The 20,042-nt window shown below is 41.2% G+C and overlaps 1 protein-coding gene across 5 annotated transcripts in view; it reads left to right on the forward strand.

Moving 5' to 3' along the window:
• The window catches only part of BOD1L1 (biorientation of chromosomes in cell division 1 like 1), an 80,144-nt gene that overhangs the window by 11,593 nt on the left and 48,509 nt on the right, over window positions 1-20,042 (forward strand). For all 5 annotated transcript variants that reach the window (XR_014175923.1, XM_081959857.1, XM_081959858.1 and 2 more), the window contains exons 4-9: window positions 816-1,430; window positions 2,905-3,042; window positions 4,757-4,926; window positions 12,916-13,030; window positions 13,174-13,318; window positions 18,603-18,678. Coding sequence is in view for 4 of the 5 variants with exons in the window: in XM_081959857.1 (XP_081815983.1) it covers window positions 816-1,430; window positions 2,905-3,042; window positions 4,757-4,926; window positions 12,916-13,030; window positions 13,174-13,318; window positions 18,603-18,678 (1,259 nt within the window). In the remaining variant the exon portion in view is untranslated. The remainder of the gene's footprint in view (window positions 1-815; window positions 1,431-2,904; window positions 3,043-4,756; window positions 4,927-12,915; window positions 13,031-13,173; window positions 13,319-18,602; window positions 18,679-20,042) is intronic.

Raw genomic sequence — 20,042 nt, forward strand, 5'->3', positions numbered from 1 at the left:
GAGCCAAAGGGACTGAGAATATGTGAAGCCAGCCAGCTTGGACATTTAGCTCAGTCAATCAGCAATTTAAGCTAAAAGCAGAAAGGCCAGGTTTGGGTTGTTTTCTTTCTTGAGCCGGAGGAAGCTGTTGGCTGCCAGGAATTTAATCATCTTGATTAGCCCAGAGCAACTGCAGGAATTGGAAAACCGTGCCAGCTTCCAGGTTTCACGAAATCATAAAGAGGAGAGAAGGTAAAGCTTGACAGCCCCCGGGTTTGTCGCAAATGCGGAATTCCAGATTAAAGTTGGGCAGCTGGCTTGAAGGCCCCTAGTCCCCACCAATCACACAATGCCATTGTTATTGCCCCACCCGCTGCCAGTTGCATGCTGGCTCTTTAGCACCATCACTGCCACCCATTGCCCGATTGGCTGTCAGCTACTTGTCCAGAGCAGCTAAACACCCAGGTAAAATCGTGCCTCAGGGAATGGCTGGGATGCTGGGGGTGAAGGGACAGGGAGCCATTGGGGTGGACAATCACTGGCAGACAACAACAGGAGAAAAGTTGGTGCCGCTGAGAGTCGGCACCTAAATATCCTCTTCCAATAATGAGAGTAATAAAAAAGCTTTCTTAACAGTGTATTGCCACTACTGCATCATATCAGAGTTATGCCACATGGCTTACTGTCAAAAATGGAATGTTAGTATCTAAGGATGTGCCAAAGTTGGGGTCACATTGCGCATTCTGAAATAAGAGATTCTTTTTTGGTTTGGCTTCTTCACTACATATGCAATATCTCATACTAATAGTTGTACTTAACCTTACTCTTATTTGAAGGTGTTCCTGCTGTCACTCCAAATATGAATATGGCTAATGATGCTCTGTCTATTTTGGAGACCATAACATCTCTCAACCAAGAAGCCAGTGCCACCAAGGCTTCTACAGAAGCAACCAACACTAAGACAAATGAGAGATTCTCAAAGAAACTCCTATCTCAGCACAGTTTGGATGGCAGCATAGAGAGAGACCGGAATGCAGAAGATGTTTCTGATGGAGAAAAAACTCCTTATATCTCTACAGAAGAAAGTTTTGAACCAGTAGTAAACTGTGAAGATATAAGTAATTCATTTTCTTCAAACGAAGAAGGGAAAACTATATCAAAAGAAGCTAGTAGCCTGCTTAATCCAAGCAAGGAAAATTTTCAGGAAAGTGATGAACAGAAAAGTAAAGTGGTGGATAAATGTGATAAAAAACTGGAAAGCTTGGAAAAAGGAGAAAAGAAGAAAGAAAAAAAAGAAAAATCTGACAAAAAAGTAGATTTCTCAAAGAGAAATGGTGATGATGTAAAAGCAAAAGAGGAAAAGACAATAAAAGATAAAGAGACAGAAGTGATAAAAAATTTAACCCTTGAAAAGAATGCTAGTAAAAACAAAAATGAAAGCACAAAAGAAGGTATAATAGAGGTGTTTATTAATTCCAAACACATTGAAACAAATGGAGGGGTTTTTAATTTATTTGGAAAGTTTTGATATAGGTGAAAAGATGCCGGCATTACATTTTTTTAGTTGACTTTAGAATTTTTTTTTACCTGTAGCATGGTAATTTTCTAAAGATTTTAGCTTACTGGACAGAGAATACTTCAGAATATAACCTGTTTTATAGACATAGCAGGTAATATGTTGGTAAGATAATACTAAATATTGTGATGAGTGTTTTTATCCATCTTAAACCGTACCTGTTCATTGCTTGTAGTGAGTATCTTTGCACTCTTTTCTTGGTTTTTAATTGCCCTTGTTTCAGATTTTTAAACTGGAGCAGTTTCTTTTTACTCTTCTCTACTACCCTGTGCACTACTTATGAAAGGAGACATTACTGCATTTAAGTTTTCAGCCAATTTTTCATTATATATATATATATATATATATATATATATATATATATATATATATATATATATATATATATATATATATATATATATATATATATATATATATATATATATATATATATATATATATATATATATATATATATATATATATTTGCAATGTCTCATTTTCATGTTGCATTTTGAGATTCTTACCTTTGCTTTCTCGTTCAGGATCCATTATTTCTCATTTTATGGTGTTTTGCATTTTATTTTTTTAATATGCCAGGAATCTTTCCTAGAGGATGGCTTTTTATACTTACATGTTTTGACAGTTTCATCATTTAACAATCTTTCCGAAATACATTAATTTCTCACAGAAGATATGCTTAAACTCTTTCATATGTTTTATTCAGTTTTAATTATTGTTAGGTTACTGTTACTGTTACTTCTGTTTCTTTGTACTCCTTTATCTCATCTAAAGCAATTGACATCGCTTCCATCTTCTTTTTTGTCAAATTTCTTGTCCTCTTTTCATAGGTATTATGTTAAAACCTTCTTGCATTATTTTGATTTCTTGTTTTATGTGTTTTATTAAGCTAGTTCTCTCTTGCTATGGCCTTTTTAGCATGGTGCCCTCCTGGTTGATGGTATGTCAGACACTTCAATTCCAAGCTGGTTTAACTAATTGCTATGCTGAGAATTGTGGGAAATTGGAATCCTAGTGTGACTGGAGGGTACCAGACTGGAGAACGGAAGCCTGAGAATTGGCATTTCACTGAGGAGGAAGACTTTCATGACTATTCTTAGGACAAAATATTTTCATATCTGTCTTATCTTATGATGATGCTCAGTTTCTGCACTGAGACCTTTTTACATACATGCACACCTTTTGCAGACTAATGAAGAGACAGACTTCTAAAGGTCATTTTCTTCAACAGCACTTTGGAAGGTGGGTAGTGCCAGGCATGCAGGGAGCTGTTTCTACTTTCTTGTGGGATGTTTTGGATTCTGGGTCAGATTTTAAGTCATCTCTGTCTGTTTTTTCTCAACTAGTGTTGGAAGATTCTGATGTGGACATACTGAGTGATATTACTGTTAGCTCAGTGCATACCAGTGATCTTTCTTCGTTTGAAGAAGATAGTGAAGACATGCTTTCTGATAGCACAGAAGAAGGAGAAATTGTTTCTGATGGTAAAGTAATCTTGACCTTTGGCTAATGAGAAGAATAAAAGTATGAATTTGTTTTTCCTTAAATACAACTCCCTTATATACTTGTGGTACTATTAGTTGGAATGATTGAATATTACGTACATTCAGTGCATGTATTTTTGTGCAGTGTACCACAAAACCCCAAGTAAATACAGTTCTTTACTCCATGAGGCTGCCCCTAAAATGGATTAAAATTAGTTTGGATGTGATTTTAAATGTTTTCATGGACACAGAATCCAAGCAAAGATTGGTGAGAAAACTCTTGGCAAGACAAGGTATAAACATCCCTCTTGCCTTAACAGGTAACCTGGATCTGTCTGTTCTCATATATTTAGATACCACATAAATGAAAAAAATGTTATTTCTAAATATATTTGTTATTTAATATGATGTGTTCTGCATTAACCACAAACCATAAGTGGACTCTCATTTAGCAAAACTCACTTTATGTTCAATAGAATGAGAATTAGTTTGGTCTAATGGGCTAGAAATAAGGAGGCTGTGAGTTCTAGTCATGGCATAGGTAGGAAAGCCAGTTGAGTTGACTTTGAGCCAGTCATTTTCTTTTGGCCCATGATATCAGTTCCTGTGGCAACCAATGAATCAACGTTCAGTTCTTCTTAAAGCAGAACTTGCACTTGCAGGAAAAAAAAACGCAAGGAAGAAAAATCTTATTTAATAGATATCAGGCAAATTATAGCATAGTGTCCTTTGTTCATAAGAACAGAGTCAGTTTGTTAATGTATATATAAAAGGCATTTGAAAGATTTTGGTATTTTGTTGTTAGGGTTGAATGTATGCTTTTGTTTTGTTTCATCTTGACTGATGGATTTGTATTTTATTTTCTATGGTAAAACAAATATTAAAAAGTTTTCAGTATTTTAAGTTCAGAAAGCTGCATTTAAATACCTAGCTGATTGCTTGCTTTGATCTTCTTGACCTTTTAGCACCATCTGTGCTAAGAGGATAATTCTGTGCTTTTACTGGCTGGAATATCTGGAATCAGTTCATAGTTTTCCTAAGATAATTGAAGCTGAGGCAATCAGATAATAGATAATATGCAATATAACAATAGCATTTAGACTTATATACCGCTTCACAGTGCTTTAAAGCCCTCTCGAAGCCATTTACAGAGTCAACATATTGCCCCCAAACAATCTGGGTCCTCATTTTACCAACCTGGAAAGGATGGAAGGCTGAATCAACCTTGAATCTCGTGAGATTCGAACTTCCAAATTGCCGGCAGCCAGCAGAAGTAGCCTGCAGTACTGCATTTGAACCTCTGTCCCACTGTGGTTCATATTACAATTCCAGAATCTTGTGGTAAAAATGAAGGCTAAATTTACTGTGATCTGTAGTTCTGGATTTACCATAATAATGGGATAATAAAATAATGTGGGATTTTAACATTATTTCTAACAGTATTAATAAATATGGAGGATATTTATTGATACAGATGGAGGATAGCTAAGGCTAGGATCCTCAAATGCCAAAATAATTTTTACTTTCATATAGGGTGATGGTTTTTCATTTCCAGCTACAGTTCCTTCTATGCAACATCAGTTTTGAGAAAGGGGTCGGTTGAGAAGGGGGTTTCACCTACCTTGGGGGTATTGTCTGGTTCTTTGGATCTTAGCTTATATCTAAATTATAAAATGAACATTTCCTTACACTTTTGTTCTCAACTTTTATCTAGACGAGGAAGATGAATGCAGCCAGATTAAAGCAAAATCAGAGGCAGAAGGGACAAATGATAAAAAAACAAAATCTGGACGACATGCTTACATCCACAAGCCTTACCTTTACTCCAAATATTACAGTGATTCAGATGACGAAAGAACAGTGGAGCAACGTCGCCAGTCGGTTGTAAGCTGAATTGCTCTTTTATCTCTTTCCTTAATGAGTGGGAGTTTCCCAGGATGAATGATTCTTGGAAAAATTTCTTACAGCATCACAGTACCATTTATAATGCAGCAGTTATTTTCTGTGCTCCAAGCTGAGGGTTGTGTGTCACATAAGTGCTTGCTCCATTTTCTTATGAATATCAACTTGTCAAAAGATTGGCAAGGGAAGTTTTGTACACATGCAGTCCCAAAGGTGCTTTATCAAGAGGCAACTTGATTTTCTTGTTTTTCTTTGAAGATGTTTCACTTCTCATCCAAGGAGCTTCTTCAGCTCTGACTGGATGGTGTGGAATGGAAGGATTTATACTCATTGCAGACAACTGATTATTTACCTTCTTTTAGAGAGTCCTTGGGGCCACCTGGAGGTTTCTGTGTGTCGTCAGAGTCATCTGTGGTGCAAATGAGTGTGGAGCCTTGGAGCTGTTGAAAGGGCTGTGTTGTACACTGGAGATAGATGATGTTGTATCTCTCCCCCTCTGTTGAGAGAGGGCTGTTCAATTTTGACATAGATGGCCTCTTTGATCTCTCTTTCAAATCAGCGGTCCTCTCTGTCCAAAATGTGGACTTCGCTGTCTTCAAAAGAATGGCACAACATAGAACAAACCCATCAGGACAGGATTCATCTGCATTTAAAAAACAAAGGTCACATAGTCCTTTGAATAGTTCCAAGAAGGCTCCATACCCATTTGTACTACTTAGGTGACCCTGACAACATAGATAAACCTCCAGGTGGCTTCAACGAGACTCTAAAAAGAATGCAGATGACTAGCTGTCTGCAAATCCTTCCATTTCCTACCATCCAGTCAGAGCTGAAGAAGCTTCTTGGATGAGAAGTGAAACGTCTTTAAAGAAAAACCAGAAAGTCCAGTTGTTTCTTGAAAAAGTACCTTTGGGACAACTATGACCTGGATGACTGAGAATCTCCATAGATGTGTTACATCCACTACATGCAATCCAGGTAGCCAATATTTTCTTTATTTTAACTTCTAAATACTTGGATACATATCATGCTGGCAAAATTTAAGGCAAGAAAAAAATGCCTGGTTTCAGAATTCCTTTCTCCCTCTAATTTTTAATGTATTGCTGCTAGTTTAACATTATTGTTATCTCTTAAATTGAAAGAAAAATTTAAGGATGTCTCAAGTGCCTTGTTGCTATCTCTGCCATCTCTCACCAAAATAACTACTGGTTGTGTCTGCCCTGGAGTACCTGGAACCTCATTTTTTCCTAGCTAAATTCATCCATAGTGTGGGATAGATGAATAGAAACTCTCTTCTGTATATTTATCTCATGCAAATGCATGATTCTTCCATCTTGTTTTTGTATTGCTTTTGTTTCAATCTGGGCTCTCTGTGTAGTTTTATGTTTATCTGTTTCTATGGATGTTTTGCTATTATACTGATGAGTCCATTGATGGCTTGCTATAACAAGTCTGAATAAATCATTTATTAGGAGTGTAGGTGTTAAATTTTGCTGCCACTTTGAGGCATTTTGAATTGACATATAATATGAATTGTTATAGTTGGGATGTAGTCCAGCTATGGACAGTCATCACCACATCCAACTAGTTGAGAAGATTTGGATGATGCACCAAATACAATTGATCCTCTATGTAGATGTCCCTTCTAAATTCAGTGTCAACTGAGGATCCAAGTGTCAGGCCTTAAAGACATCTTGGGCATTGGATCTTCAGGCCTGCCACATTTAGTTTGTGGGAAACTGGGAAGGGGGATTGCATAGAGTTGGGGAGATATATAGTGATAATAACCTACTTTTCTCCAAGAGTCAAGGACATTCTGTCCTGCACCTGGAGGGGTGTGACTGGGAGGCATCTCCAGTTAGGATGGTGCTTTGATTAGACCATGTGATTGACACGTGGATGCTGGGTAGTGCGTGGACTTTCTTTTGGGTGGGGAAAACCTGGAAGGTTTCAGATTTGGGTTTTCCCAGAAGTGCCAATATGACATCTCTAATAAAATGGAACTTTGAGGAACTTCAAGTCTTGGAGTCTTATTTTGTTGGGGGTGTTACTTGGATCCCTGACATCCCGAATCCTCTTTAAACTTCAACCAGCTCCCCAAACCTCAAGGTGCTGTCCGGGGTCCTGAGCCCTGAACATCGACCCACCACCACTGGGTGGTGTGAAGACTCTGGAAAGTTGGAGGAAGACAAATCAGCCACAGAGGGAGCCATGGGCGAGCTTGGCAGTCTACGTCGAGACCATCTACTCCCCTTCCCAAGCTGTGGTGGAAGCAGAGATGGTGGCAGAAGCGGAACGTCAGGTTGGTTCCCAGCCCAAAGAGCCGATGCCCAAATGAGCCACCCAGCAAGACCTTACTCTATGGAACAAAGCTGCAAGAGCCACACTACCTTAAGAGGCAATGCCTGAAACGATGCTGCTGAGCCAACAGATGGGACTGAGCAGAACGGAGCTGACCCCTGCTTACGAGTGGAGAGTGCCAGGACCCGCAGACCCCAGGCGCTCTCGGATTAGGAATTCACGCAGCATCACGCAGCCAGTCGCTAGCGGGCCTCCTGGAGCAATTCGGCCAACTCAGCATGAGGAGCACAGCTCAGCTCCTGGGAACTGGACAACCCCGTTGGAATCTCTGGCTCAACTCACATTCACCTTCCGAACCTCAAAGCTGCAGCACCACCAAGTGCCGCATCTGCCTCCTTCTACACGGCCCGAAGCGGATCGTGCCACAGCCTCACATATTGGGCCTGATCCACCAAGGGGACAGCATATGCAATCTGAATTGGACAGCAGGAAAGCCCATTGAGTCATCCCAGTCCAGTACTACAAGGACCCCAACTGGGGCTGTTGGGACCTATTACCCCATCCCAGCAGCAAGTCCTCAGATTGCCCCAAGGTGATAAAATCTCACCAGTGTGGGCATTCTAACCCGGTCAGGGGTGGGTGCAATACCAGCGGACGCCTGCTCCAATATTGCAATACATGGTGGCCCAGCAACCAGTGCAGTTACAACCGCCAGTACCAGTGCAATTCCAGCTATTGGCCATGGTCCTGCCGCGGGTGCCAGCACAACAGCCCATGATGGCTCAGCAGCCCACAGCGGTTCCACAACTGACTCTGCCAGCCACTCCCCCTCCGGGTTTTATGGCAACTTTTAATGGAACCCCGGGATGGCTAGCCTACTTCCTTAATCGAGTCTGGGCGCACATTGATTGTTATGGGATCAATACCTAACCGATCGGGATTTGATTTTGGCGATTATGAATGGCATGAATGAGGGAGAAGCAGCAAAATGGATAGCTGAGCTCCATGATGAGGAAGCCCTCGAGCTAGACGATGAGGACAAATTCATCCAGCTGCTCTGAGGCCGCTTCAAAGACATGGCCCATTCTGTAAAGGCCGAGGCCCAAATAAAGACATTGAAACAAACGGGCTGACATCCCAAAGAGTTAATGTGGAAGTTTCAAAGATTGCTGCTGCAAAGCAGGGACAAACCAAAAATAACAGCTAAAGACTCTGCTGGAGAGAAGAAGGTGAGCTGTGGTGAAACTGGGGGAGAGGATCTTTCTTATGTTCTAAATTGAATCCCAAGAAATAGTCAGAACTATTCGCCCAGAACTGTGTATTAAAGTGGCGCCTGAGCATTTTGAGGCGTTTTTTTGTTTTTAAGTACCAAACCAGAATGAAAGCTTTAGGAGAACAAACAATATATTATGAAATAAATAGACTCCTAAACAGGGAAGAAGCATTACTGGGAAGGTAGTTTTGAACATTGGGTTTATCTACATATTTTTTAAAAAAAGTAAAGTTATTTTGCTTTGTATTTCCTGTACAACGCAAGGACAATAAATTGGTAAACTAGTAACTGAAATTTAAATGGAGAGTGCCATCTGTTGACAAAAGAGGAAACTGCAAAGAAACTGCATAGGCATAATCATGAGGCCCCATTCGCTTTGAGCAGGTTGATAGGACATTAATAGGTGGTGTCCTAGCCATCTGAGTGACAGAACTTGTCAGGCTAGAAATGGGCCAATTCCGGGAACTCATCCGAAGGCATCAAAAGGCAAAAGAAGGGGGAAACACCAGGACCAGATGGATTACCGGCAGAACTGTACCAAACACTACAAGAAGTATTAAGCAAAGCAATGTTGGAACTATTCAATGACTTATTAAGGAGGCAAAAATGCCAGAAACATGGATGGAGGCATATATAACACTTATACCAAAAGAAGAGTCAGATCTACAACAAATAAAGAACTATAGACCTATTTCACTATTAAATGTGGATTATAAAATTTTTTGCAACAATAATGGCAGAAAAATGAAGAGACATTTAAATGAATTTATACACATAGACCAAAATGGATTTCTCCCCAAGAGATAGATCAGAGACAATTTGTGAATTGTATTGAACACGCTAGAGTACTATGAAGCCCACCCAGAAAAGCAAATGGCGTTGTTGTTTCTGAACTCTCAAAAGGCCTTTGATAATGTGAACTGGCAATTCATGATAATGCAATTTCAAATGATGGGATTTGGTGACGGATTTATAAATATGATTAAAACGATATTTAATAACCAGTTGGCAAAGGTAATGGTAAATAATGATATGACAGGAAAGATAGCGATTACGAAGAGAACTAGACAAGAATGTCCACTATCGCCATTATTATTTATACTGACAGTAGAGATTTTGAATAGAAAAATATGACAAAATAAAGAGGTAAAAGGTACGAGGGTCAAGAAAGAAGAGTATAAATTACAAGCATTTGCGGATGATTTGGTGTTTATTATGGAGGATCCAATAGAAAAAGCCAAAATTAGTTAAAATAATAGAAGAATATGGAGAAGTAGTGGGGTTGAAGATTAATAAAGATAAAACAAAATTCTGGTGAAAAATATGACAGAAAAACAGAAAAGAGTTGATGCGGAAACTGGACATACCTTAAGAGGCAATGCCTGGAATGATGCTGCTGAGCCAACAGATGGGATTGAGCAGAATGGAGCTGACCCCAGCTTACAAGTGGAGAGTGCCAGGACCCACAGACCCCAGGCGCTCTCGGATTAGGGATTCACCCAGCCATCACGCAGCCAGTCACTAGTGGGCCTCCTGGAGCAATTCAGCCAACTCAGCGTGAGGAGCAAAACTCAGCTCCTGGGAACTGGAAAACTCCTTTGGAATCTCTGGCTCAATTCACATTCACCTTTCCGAGCCTCAAAGCTGCAGCACCACTGAGTGCAGCATCTGCCTCTTCCTATACGGCCCGAAGCGGATCGTGCCACAGCTTCGCATGTCAGGCCCGATGTATCGAAGGAACAGCATATGCCAGAATCGGAATTGGACAGCAGCAAAGCTCCTTGAATCACTTCAAACATGAGTGTTACTTGGAACCTGCTACCATGTGTAATCTAAGATTGCAAACCTGTTCCTTTAGAATGAGAACAAACTTACCAAACATTCATGTGGCTCTTTAACCCCTCTACTGCGGCTTCCTGCCTACCTGGTCGTATGACCTGCTCTCCACCCCGAGACATTGGCCCAACCTGGCAGTGGCTCAGACCAACCTCGCTAACACAAGGGGTGGGAATGTGATTTTGGAAGAGGGTACAACAGAAAGGGGGACAGGCTCACAGCTGAGAAGTGAGCACGAGCTGCCGGCTTCCCCGCTTTCTCACTCAACCCGCTGGCCGGCTGTTGCTGTGCCGGGGGGGTGTACACGAGCGGGGATGCCCTCAATTGAGCAGCTGGGTTCCACTACAGTGCAGCAAAGGCATGCAGAGCGGGTGGGTTGAGCGGCTGACGGGCAAGCGTCTTTGGTGAGGGTGCTCCAGCTTTCTCCAAGCGTGATGCCCAGGCTGGGCGTGTGAGAGAGGATATTGCTTGCAGACGGTACTCCTGCTCATGTGCGAGAGAGGGTATCCTCATTCGTGCAAGAGAACGAGTGAGAGTAATGAGAGAGAAGGGTAAAAAGAGAGAGAAATGTGAAAATGATGGAGGGGGGGAAAGAGAGGAAAAAAAGAAACAAATGAGAGAGAAGGGAGAGAGAAAAATGAGAGAGCTGGAGGGAAAGAATGGGAAAAGAGGGAAACAAATAGAGAGAGAGAGAGAGAGAGAAATGAGAGAGCTGGAGGGAGAGAATGAGAGAGGGTAAAGAGAGAAACAAATGAGAGAGAGAAGAGGGAGAGAAAGAAAAAAAAGGGAGAGGAAAAAGCGAGTAAAAATAGAAATGGGAGGCAGAAGTGACCCATTTCCCACTGAAAACACCGGGCGCCACAAAACCTGGATAGGTGTGGCTGCGGGGTCATGTGACTGGGTGGGAGTGACGTTGAGTTAGCTACACCCACCTGGTTTTGTGCTCCTGGTGTTTTCTGTGGGAAACGGGTCCAAATGGCTCTTTGAGGGTTAAAGGTTGCAGACCCCTTATCTAGCCCGTTGTGGAATTTAAACAGTTTCCGAAGTGAACTTCTGTCAATCTCCAAATGAACCTCTTTAAGCACTTTTTTGGGGAACGTCGAAGTCAGTGGGAAATAGATGGAAATCCAGGGATCAGTGGCCTCATTTTGGAAGAATATTCCTTCAGCAGCATCTTCTAGACCAGTGATGCTAACATTTTTTTGTACCCGTGTACCTGCGTGGTGGAAATGTTACACAAAACTATCCCGCGAGGAACACGCGGCCTTGCTGGCCTTCGCATATGTGGGAGTGCTGAAAGCCGGAAGAGCAGTGCTCCATTGCGCATGTGCCCAAATTTCCATTGTGGGCTTGACAAACAGCTGGCCATCGCGCTTGTGCACAATGGAAACATGGAAGTTAGGGTGCCGCTGTGCACAAATGCATAAAGTCTGGCTGGCCTGGGTGTGTGCACAGAAACACGTAAGAGGAGCCAGCGAGGCCGCACGTCTTGCAGGAGATGGCTCTGTGTGCTGTTTCTGGCACATGTGCCATAGGTTCTCCACCATGGCCCTAGGCTTCGAACAGGAAAAGATCTGATCCATTGTGAAACAAGATTCCTACAGCCTGGAAGGCAGTCTAGCATAATAGTATGGTAAAGGGTAGGAAAGACTTGCTTACAAGCCAATTGGCAACGTCTCTCTTCCCCTATCTAGTTTCTGGCACAAATCACTCATCAGGATGATGAGAGCAGTTTTATTATTGTCTCCCAGCCAAATAGAACTTCATCTAGAAAGAATCATACGTCTGGAAGGGACCTTGGAGATCTTCTAGTCTAACCCACTTCCCAAGCCAGGAATCCTTATTCCATCCTGGACAAATGAATGTCCAGTATTTCCCTGAAAATCCCCAGCAATGGGCACCACAGTTCCAGGAGACTTTTTTTTTACTATTGACTTTTTAAAAATAAGTAACAAAAGTGGCTCAGAATAGGTAAGACCTAGCTGTTTTCATGGCGCGCACAAAAAATGTACCATTGATTGATTTGTTGCCTTGTTTTGGATGGCACACGGAAGCAGGCTAAGTTAAGTAACCACTATGGACTATTTTTTTAAACCAACATCTCTATCCCATTGTTCCTTAAACTCAACCATAATATGGCTTAAAATGTTCTGTGCATAGGAAATAGGGAAGATGCGCCAGGGAGTGCCATCTTAAATAACAGGCTGCAGTAGACATATATCACATAAGTTGACTTCAAGATGCTTAGGAGTATTAAATTAAAGTTAGCATATTCTACTAGATCTTGCAGACCTTCAAACGTAGCAGAAGAATAATTCCCAGCTTCCCTCAGTATTGTCTGTATTGAATGAAGCTGCCAGAAATTATAGTTGGACAACATCTTGAGAGCCACAGGAGGGAAATGCATGGTCTGCTTTGTTTTCTGACACACCAGAATCCAGCTAATAGTGATACTTCACATGGGCTCATAAACCTAGGTAATAAAGGGCAATTTGGATAAGGGAACTGAAAGCCTGTCCTTGTCTTACTCTGGATCACACACTTTCCCACCCTATTTACAGGCTAAAGAAAAAGAAGAGAGATTTCTGAGGAGACAGCTTAACAGAGAAAAACTTGAAGAAAAGAGGAAACAGAAGGCTGCAGAAAAAACAAAATCTCTGAAAATTGGCCATCAAGGTACTGAGTTTTACTTTATGCCAATCATTCTTGCAGTGCTTTACTACTGGATGCATTTTTGGCAAACCGGTGGAAGCTTCCTTTATTCTGAAACCATGGAAATATGAGATACAGCAGCTTGAGATGTTCTGATGTTATTTTAGGTAAAAGCATTCAAAATTTGGAAGACCTTTCAGGAAGAAGCTTTGATCTAAAAACTGGTGGTGCCAGCATTAAGGATGTGCTTAAAGAACAAAGATTTTTGGAAAAGAAAGTAGCACTAAGCAGAAAAAGAAAAAGAGAGTCAAGGTATACCTTCATTTTATTTTATGTTAAAGTGGAGTTACGTTCATGTTGGCATATTTCAAAATTGTCTTGTGGTTTTCAGGTAGTAATCACTGAAGACATGCTTTGCTTGTGTGATTTTAAAACAAATCAGTAAATTAGTTATAGGTAGTACTTGACTTACAATGGTTTGTTTAGTGACCATTTAAAATTACAATGGAATTGTAAAAAAAGGAAACATAACTATTTTTCACACCCATTGCAGCATCTCCATGGTCATTTGATCAAAATTCATCTGACTCATGGTGACTGACTCATATTTCTGACAGTTGCAGTATCCCGTGGTCATGTGATACAAAAAATAAATGTAATTAAATAAGAATGTCAGCCTTGCCCCAACTAGGCCCTATGAAAGAAAGACCATCAACTCCATTTGGTTGAATTGATATGTTATATTACTAAGAAGTAGTGGTTGCAGCAAAAGCAGGCTAGAACTAACGTTCCTATGCAAGAGGTTACACATTTTCCCCTTCTCCCTGGCCCTCCCCGCCTTGACCGGTTCATCTTTGACCAATAGTGTGCCAAGTAGGTGTTCTGGGAACCGCTCAGATGTTTGGTGCCTCATGGTCCAATTTGCATTCCTTTCTTAGGCTCTGTAGCCCTGAAGACTGGAACAAGTTGGTTCTTACACCTCTGGTTTCCGTCAATCCTGTCTCTCCCCCCCTCCCCTTTTAGTCTTCTCTACCCTCTACATGCCAATTGCCTATTTCTTCTTCCCCCCTCTAATGATTAATAGCAGGATGCCAGCAAGGCGCCAAGCTGAAGATGGCAGATCTGACTTTCTGCCCCTCTTTTTAGACACATTAGTCCTGCAAAGAAAACACAAGCTGGAGGGGAAAGAGAGATACAAATACAAATACAAATACAAATACAAGATCAATTTATGTTCATGAGGCTTGTCCAGGTATTGTCTATGGAATTTCTTAAGTAATTTGGAAGCTCTAAGATGTTGCAAATCCACCCAATCTATTTTGGAAGGTGGAAAATCTTTCCATGCCACTAAGTGTTAGGTTTTCAACTAGCAGGTGTGTGAATTCAAAATGTCTTTGATGTCCTTCATGAGGGGTTATGGCTAAACATTTTCCATGGAAATACCTTAAGGCCACAGTAGTCTATGCATAGAAATAGGGTACCATCTTTCTTTTCTCTGAAAAGGATTGGGATGGCCACCCAGGATCTGGCTAGTTGTATGAACCCATGCTTTAAGTTCTTATGAAGGAGTGGAGCTCTTCAAGCTCCTAGGGGGGTCATTGAACACAGCTTGGGCTTAGCCCCCAGGTGGATTTCTGTGACACAGTTAGTAGGGTGATGAGGGGGGGTAGTGTATTCAAGCTCTTTTCACTAAACGTGTAGATCCCAGTATTCATTGGGTATCAGGGATCCCCTTAGGGAGTTCTCTATAGGCTTCCCCCATCTCTTTCTCTGTTTTCTTCCCCAGTGCTGCCTGCAGCCTCCTCTTGGGTTCATCTCCGAGCATTTTCTGCTAAATCTTTAATAGCCTCCTCCTCCAGTTCACATAAGAGTTCCATTTCAGTAGCCATGCTGCTTTATCTTCCTTGCTATGGAAATAATGTGTATTTCTACTTGCACCTAGTAATTTTTGTGAACTGTCACAATTTTACAAAATTTATTGTAGTTTCAAATTCTTTGGCCTAAAAAAGGGGGGAAGGGACTTTTTTTTTCTTTCACTCTCCTTTTTCCTTCAAAGTACTAAACTTTTTAAAAACCAAAAAAGCACTTTAAAAAAAAAACTTTCTAATACATCTTATTCTTTGACTTTAACATACAAGTTTTAAACTTCAATGTTGCATTTAGCTCCCTCCCTCCAAACTACCCTTATAGAATAATTATTTTTTTCTTTTATAAACATCCTTTTTAACATGCAGAGCTTTTCTTTAAACTGGTACGTCATTTTTTTCCCCTTAATGCAGGTACTCTCAAATACATTTTCAATAGCTTTTGCCTACTTTAAGATTTACTTAAGCATTATAAATATGTAAAAAATAGCAATCCCACCCTGCTTTTGCTGCGGTTTTTTCGCCTTCCCCAGGCTCCAGAGGCTTTCTAGGAGTCTGGGGAGAGCGAAAACAGCCTCCCCGCCCACCCATCCCCGGATGCCCTCTGGAGGCTTCAGGAGCTTTCCTGAAGCCTCCGGAGGGCAAAAACCAGACCTACAGGGAACCCGGAAGTTCGGGAATGGTAATTTCCGGTTTGTCCATAGGGCCGATTTTTGACCTCCGGAGCATTAAGGGGCTTCAGGAGGCTTCCCTGAAGGCTCCAGAGGGCAAAAAACGGTCCTATGAGCAAACCGGAGGTCCGTTCTCGAATTTGCGGTTTGCCCATAGGGCCGTTTTTTTGCGCTTTGGAGGCTTCAGCCTCGTTCCCCTGACAAATGGCTCCACATGCCATAGGTTTGCCATCACGGCTCAATACACTCATGCTTTCCGCATACATTCTCCACATTCCATTTCCCTCCCTGCAGTTCATCGGCAAGTTGAAAAACATTAGGTTTGAAAAAAGCAAAGTGATTCAATCTTGACATCCCTCTTTTCTCTAAAAGTCCCAAATGGCTCTCTTTGGATCTCAATGTTGCCTTGTAGTTCTATACATACTGAGCCTGAGTGAACGTTTATCTATTTCTCTGGGAACAAGAAGGAAACAAATTATTTTCTTGGCAATACCTTTTGGAAGGAATGTTGTCCTCCCTTAATCTTCCTCTGGTAAAAAATATCATTATATTTCTTTTTTAAAAAAAAAATCATTAAGGATGAACTGCATATGTAGGTGTCTAGCCAATAGTCTCAGAAATGCTTTTCAAAAGGCAACTGGACTTTCTTTTTTTTCTTGAAAATGTTTCGCTTCTCATCAAAGAAGCTTCTTCAGTTCTGACAATGATGGGAAGGATCTTGGATGAGAAGTGGAATTTTTCAAGAAAAAAGTTAACTTTTGAAAAGCACTTTTGGGACAATCATGAGCAGGTTGATTGAGAATCTCCCCAGATATGTCTATCATCTGTCTGTTTATTTATTTATTTATTTTCTTCGAATTTCTAGACCGCCCCCTCTCCCGCAAAGGACTCGGGGCGGTGTACAGTCCACACAACAAACAATAAGTATCAAATACAAATATAAATACAGATATAAATACACATAAGGAGGAGGTTAAAAATTTAAAAAGAACTGTACGGAAGAATATAAATCTGGTTCTAAAAACCCTAAAATCAGTTAAATTTAAAACCGTACCCTATAAATAACCAGGTAAGAATATGGTTCCAGGAGGTAACAGTTGTCACAATTATAATTATGCCAGGCCAGCTAATCGAAACAGGTGAGTCTTCAATTTTTCTCGGAAGGAGCGGAAGTCTGTGGTGGTTCTGATATCGGGGGGAGGTCATTCCAGAGGGTTGGGCCCATCACAGAGAAGGCCCTACTCCTTGGCGTCGCCCGCTGGCATTGCCTAGTGGACGGCACCTGGAGAAGCCCCTCCCTGTGAGAGCGGATTGGCCGCAGGGATGTATGTGGGAGGATGCGATCCCGCGATCCTGTCTATCTATTTACCATCTATCTGTTACATTTTGGAACCACCAATCTCCCTCACAGTGGGACCCTTGGTAGTGTACCATAAAATATTAAAATATAAAAACAATATATAAAAGTTATTTTTTAAAAAAAGGCAAGGATGATTAAAAGCACTATTAAAAATTAATAGGAAGGTGAAGAGAGGGCTTTCACAGGGACTTAAACCACCCCATGGCTCTGTGCTCCTCTGGGCTTCCCAAGCAAAACTGTAGAGCCATATTTTCACTCCTTTCTGGGGAATAATGTTCCTGAGGGTGGGGGCAACAAGGAAGACTCTCTTCCACCTCTCAGAATTATTTGAATGATGGGGTCTACAACATACCTTCCCTGTCTGACGTAGTAGTTAATACCTTAGTATCTACATTAATTAATGAAATAGGATATGTATGTATGTATGTATGTATGTATGTATGTATGTATGTATGTATGTATGTATGTATGTATATATATATACAAATCCCAGTAAGGGTATGGCTAGCTGATGAGAGCTAAATAGCTTGAAATAGATCTATACTAGTCTCCCTTTATTTATCAGCAGAAATACAACACAAATATAAAAAGGCAACATTAAAAATAAAAATATGGTTTTCTGCCTGCATGGTCTTCTGTAATGAGCTGAAGGACAGAAAGGGGGAGTAGTGAGCTCCCTCCCATATGTGGGCATACCAGGGGTTGTAACACAAATACATACTTATTTCCCTGGCTCAGCTGATAAGGAGGAGAGCCTGTGGCTTAGTGGCTAAGACTCTTGCCTAATATGTAATACAGCCCAGGTTCAAAACCCAGTAAGGGTATGGCTAGCTGATGAGAGCTAAATAGCTTGAAATAGATCTATACTAGTCTTCCTTTATTTATTTATCAGCACAAATACAACATACATACATATATATATATATGTATGTATGTATGTATGTATGTATATGTATATGTATATACATACACACACACACACATATCTAGCCTATTTCATTAACAAATATATGTTGTTGCATTTGTGCTGATAAATAAATAAAGGGAGACTAGTATGTATCTATTTCAAGCTGTTTAGCTCTCATCAGCTAGCCATACCCTTACTGGGAATTGAACCTGGGCTGTATTACATATTAGGCAGTTGTATTAGCCACTAAGCCACAGGCTCTCCTCCTTTATCAGCTAAGCTAGGGAAATAGGTATGTATTGTGTCACAACCTTTTAAAGCTGTAACCCCAAATGAATTCAGTGAATTTTGTTTTCTTTCTGCAGTTGTTTGAGTGCTAGCTATGTTTTCTAGTGGACCACATTAGAGCATTGTCCTTGAGATTCCTCCTTTGTTACCTCCATTTCACTGCATGCCTCTTCTTTCCATAGTGTTTCCAGTCTAATACATTTTTCTATGGACGTCTTTCCGTTATTTCCATGTTATCTTGAAGCTTACTAGTGTCATTATTTGGATCTAGCCAATCATTCCTCTCTTTCTGGTCCCAAGGACAGCATCTAGCTCTTGTTCACATGGAAAAGAAACTATGGATGCTATGAATATGACCTAATTATGAATGCTGTGACTATTTAGGAGAAGGGGCAAGTCAACAGATTGTCAGCTCATTACTTTGTTTAAATATTTAATTAATTAAATAGGTTATATTTCTACCAGAATAGAGATTTCCAATAATTTTATCCTCTCATACATCTAGGCATGATGAAGAGGGCTGGAAGAAAAAATGTGAACAGCCTGATGAATATTTTGGAGAATTTGAAAAGATCAATGAAGTAAGTCTTAATTTTTAGAAAAGCTTTTAAAATTCTTGCTGGCTAAAATTGTTCATTTGATAAATGCTTCTAAAGTGAATTCTGTTTCTGGTTATTAAAACACCTGTTTATGTGTGAGCCTTGGCTCATGGCATTTGTAGAGTTAGTGGGAGACCTGTGTTCTTAGATCAAGAGGGTATAAAAGGGATTCATTTGAATCTACAGGCTTCTTCAGGGAAATGTGCAAGAAATTTTTTAATGAAATGAACTCTGTTGATTCCACTCAGAAATGGCACCCTGAACTGGCCGAGAATTTCTTTGTTCTGCTAGATGGCTGGTTTGGTTGCTAGGAGTTAGTCTCTGTAGACAGTTCCTGGATTGGAAAAGGAACAATGTGAAATTATCCTAAAATTCCTTGGGTGGTTGTGCTTAGCAGGAGGGAGGAAAGATTCAGTGGATTTCATCTCCCTGGTAAGTTCAGCAGGAGGAGGAGTACACCCTGTCCTTCCAGCCTTTGTTTTCAAAGGACACCTATGCTTTTAACTGCTTTGCAGTTAATGTTTTTTCCCCGTATGTAAATTGCTGACTGTGTGCTGGAAACCCTATCACCCTATGCTATTTAACTGGAGGGGGTGGGGTGGGGGTATGATTTTCATGGGGGCAAAAGAAGGACTTGGTACTGAAGGCTCCACTCCCGAGACCCTCCGTCTTCCTACCTATAACCATAGGCATTGAAAGTCTGGCTTTCTTGCAAGCAAGCCCAATAGAGACGCAGCACTTTAGTCCTGGATGCCACCATATCATAAACACGTTGCCGGGCTTCTCAGCAAGCCCCCTACACCTTTGTTGCTTCCTAAAGCAGCCCTGGGAAGCACGGAGGTTGGGATTCGGTGGGCATAGCGGGCACTGCGTAGGAGGCATAAGGCAGTTGCCGGTATCTCCACTGCTTGGAACGCCTTCGTTTCAGATCCGCTGCACACCTGGTTGAAGATCCACCACCTCTTCCCTACATTCATACAATAGGACAGTTTTATTATCATGACGGGTTCGAGCGGAAAGTGAACTGCTTCCACTTCTGATTGTGCTCCACCTGGATGGGGAAGCTGCCAATGCCGGGCTCACCCCTCTCCCCTGCTGCTGGCTTCTTTGCCTTTGTTCGCGTGTGGTGGGGAAGAGCTCAGAGGGGAGCTGGGGGGGGGGAGATTTATCCATTTACGCTATTTTACACTTGAATTATCTCCCGGTTCCAATTTCACGCTTATTGTATCAGTGGGTTTTAAATCTTCTCACCCAGTTGCGTCACTTCGTCCAGCCATTGCTCCTGCACTCATGCTTGCCCCAGTTGACCCGACTTTGTGGCAGACATTTTACAATGCCTGCCGCTC

This window comes from Natrix helvetica (genome assembly GCF_964273705.1).
Source record: "Natrix helvetica genome assembly, chromosome: 7".
Classification (NCBI taxonomy): domain Eukaryota; kingdom Metazoa; phylum Chordata; class Lepidosauria; order Squamata; family Natricidae; genus Natrix; species Natrix helvetica.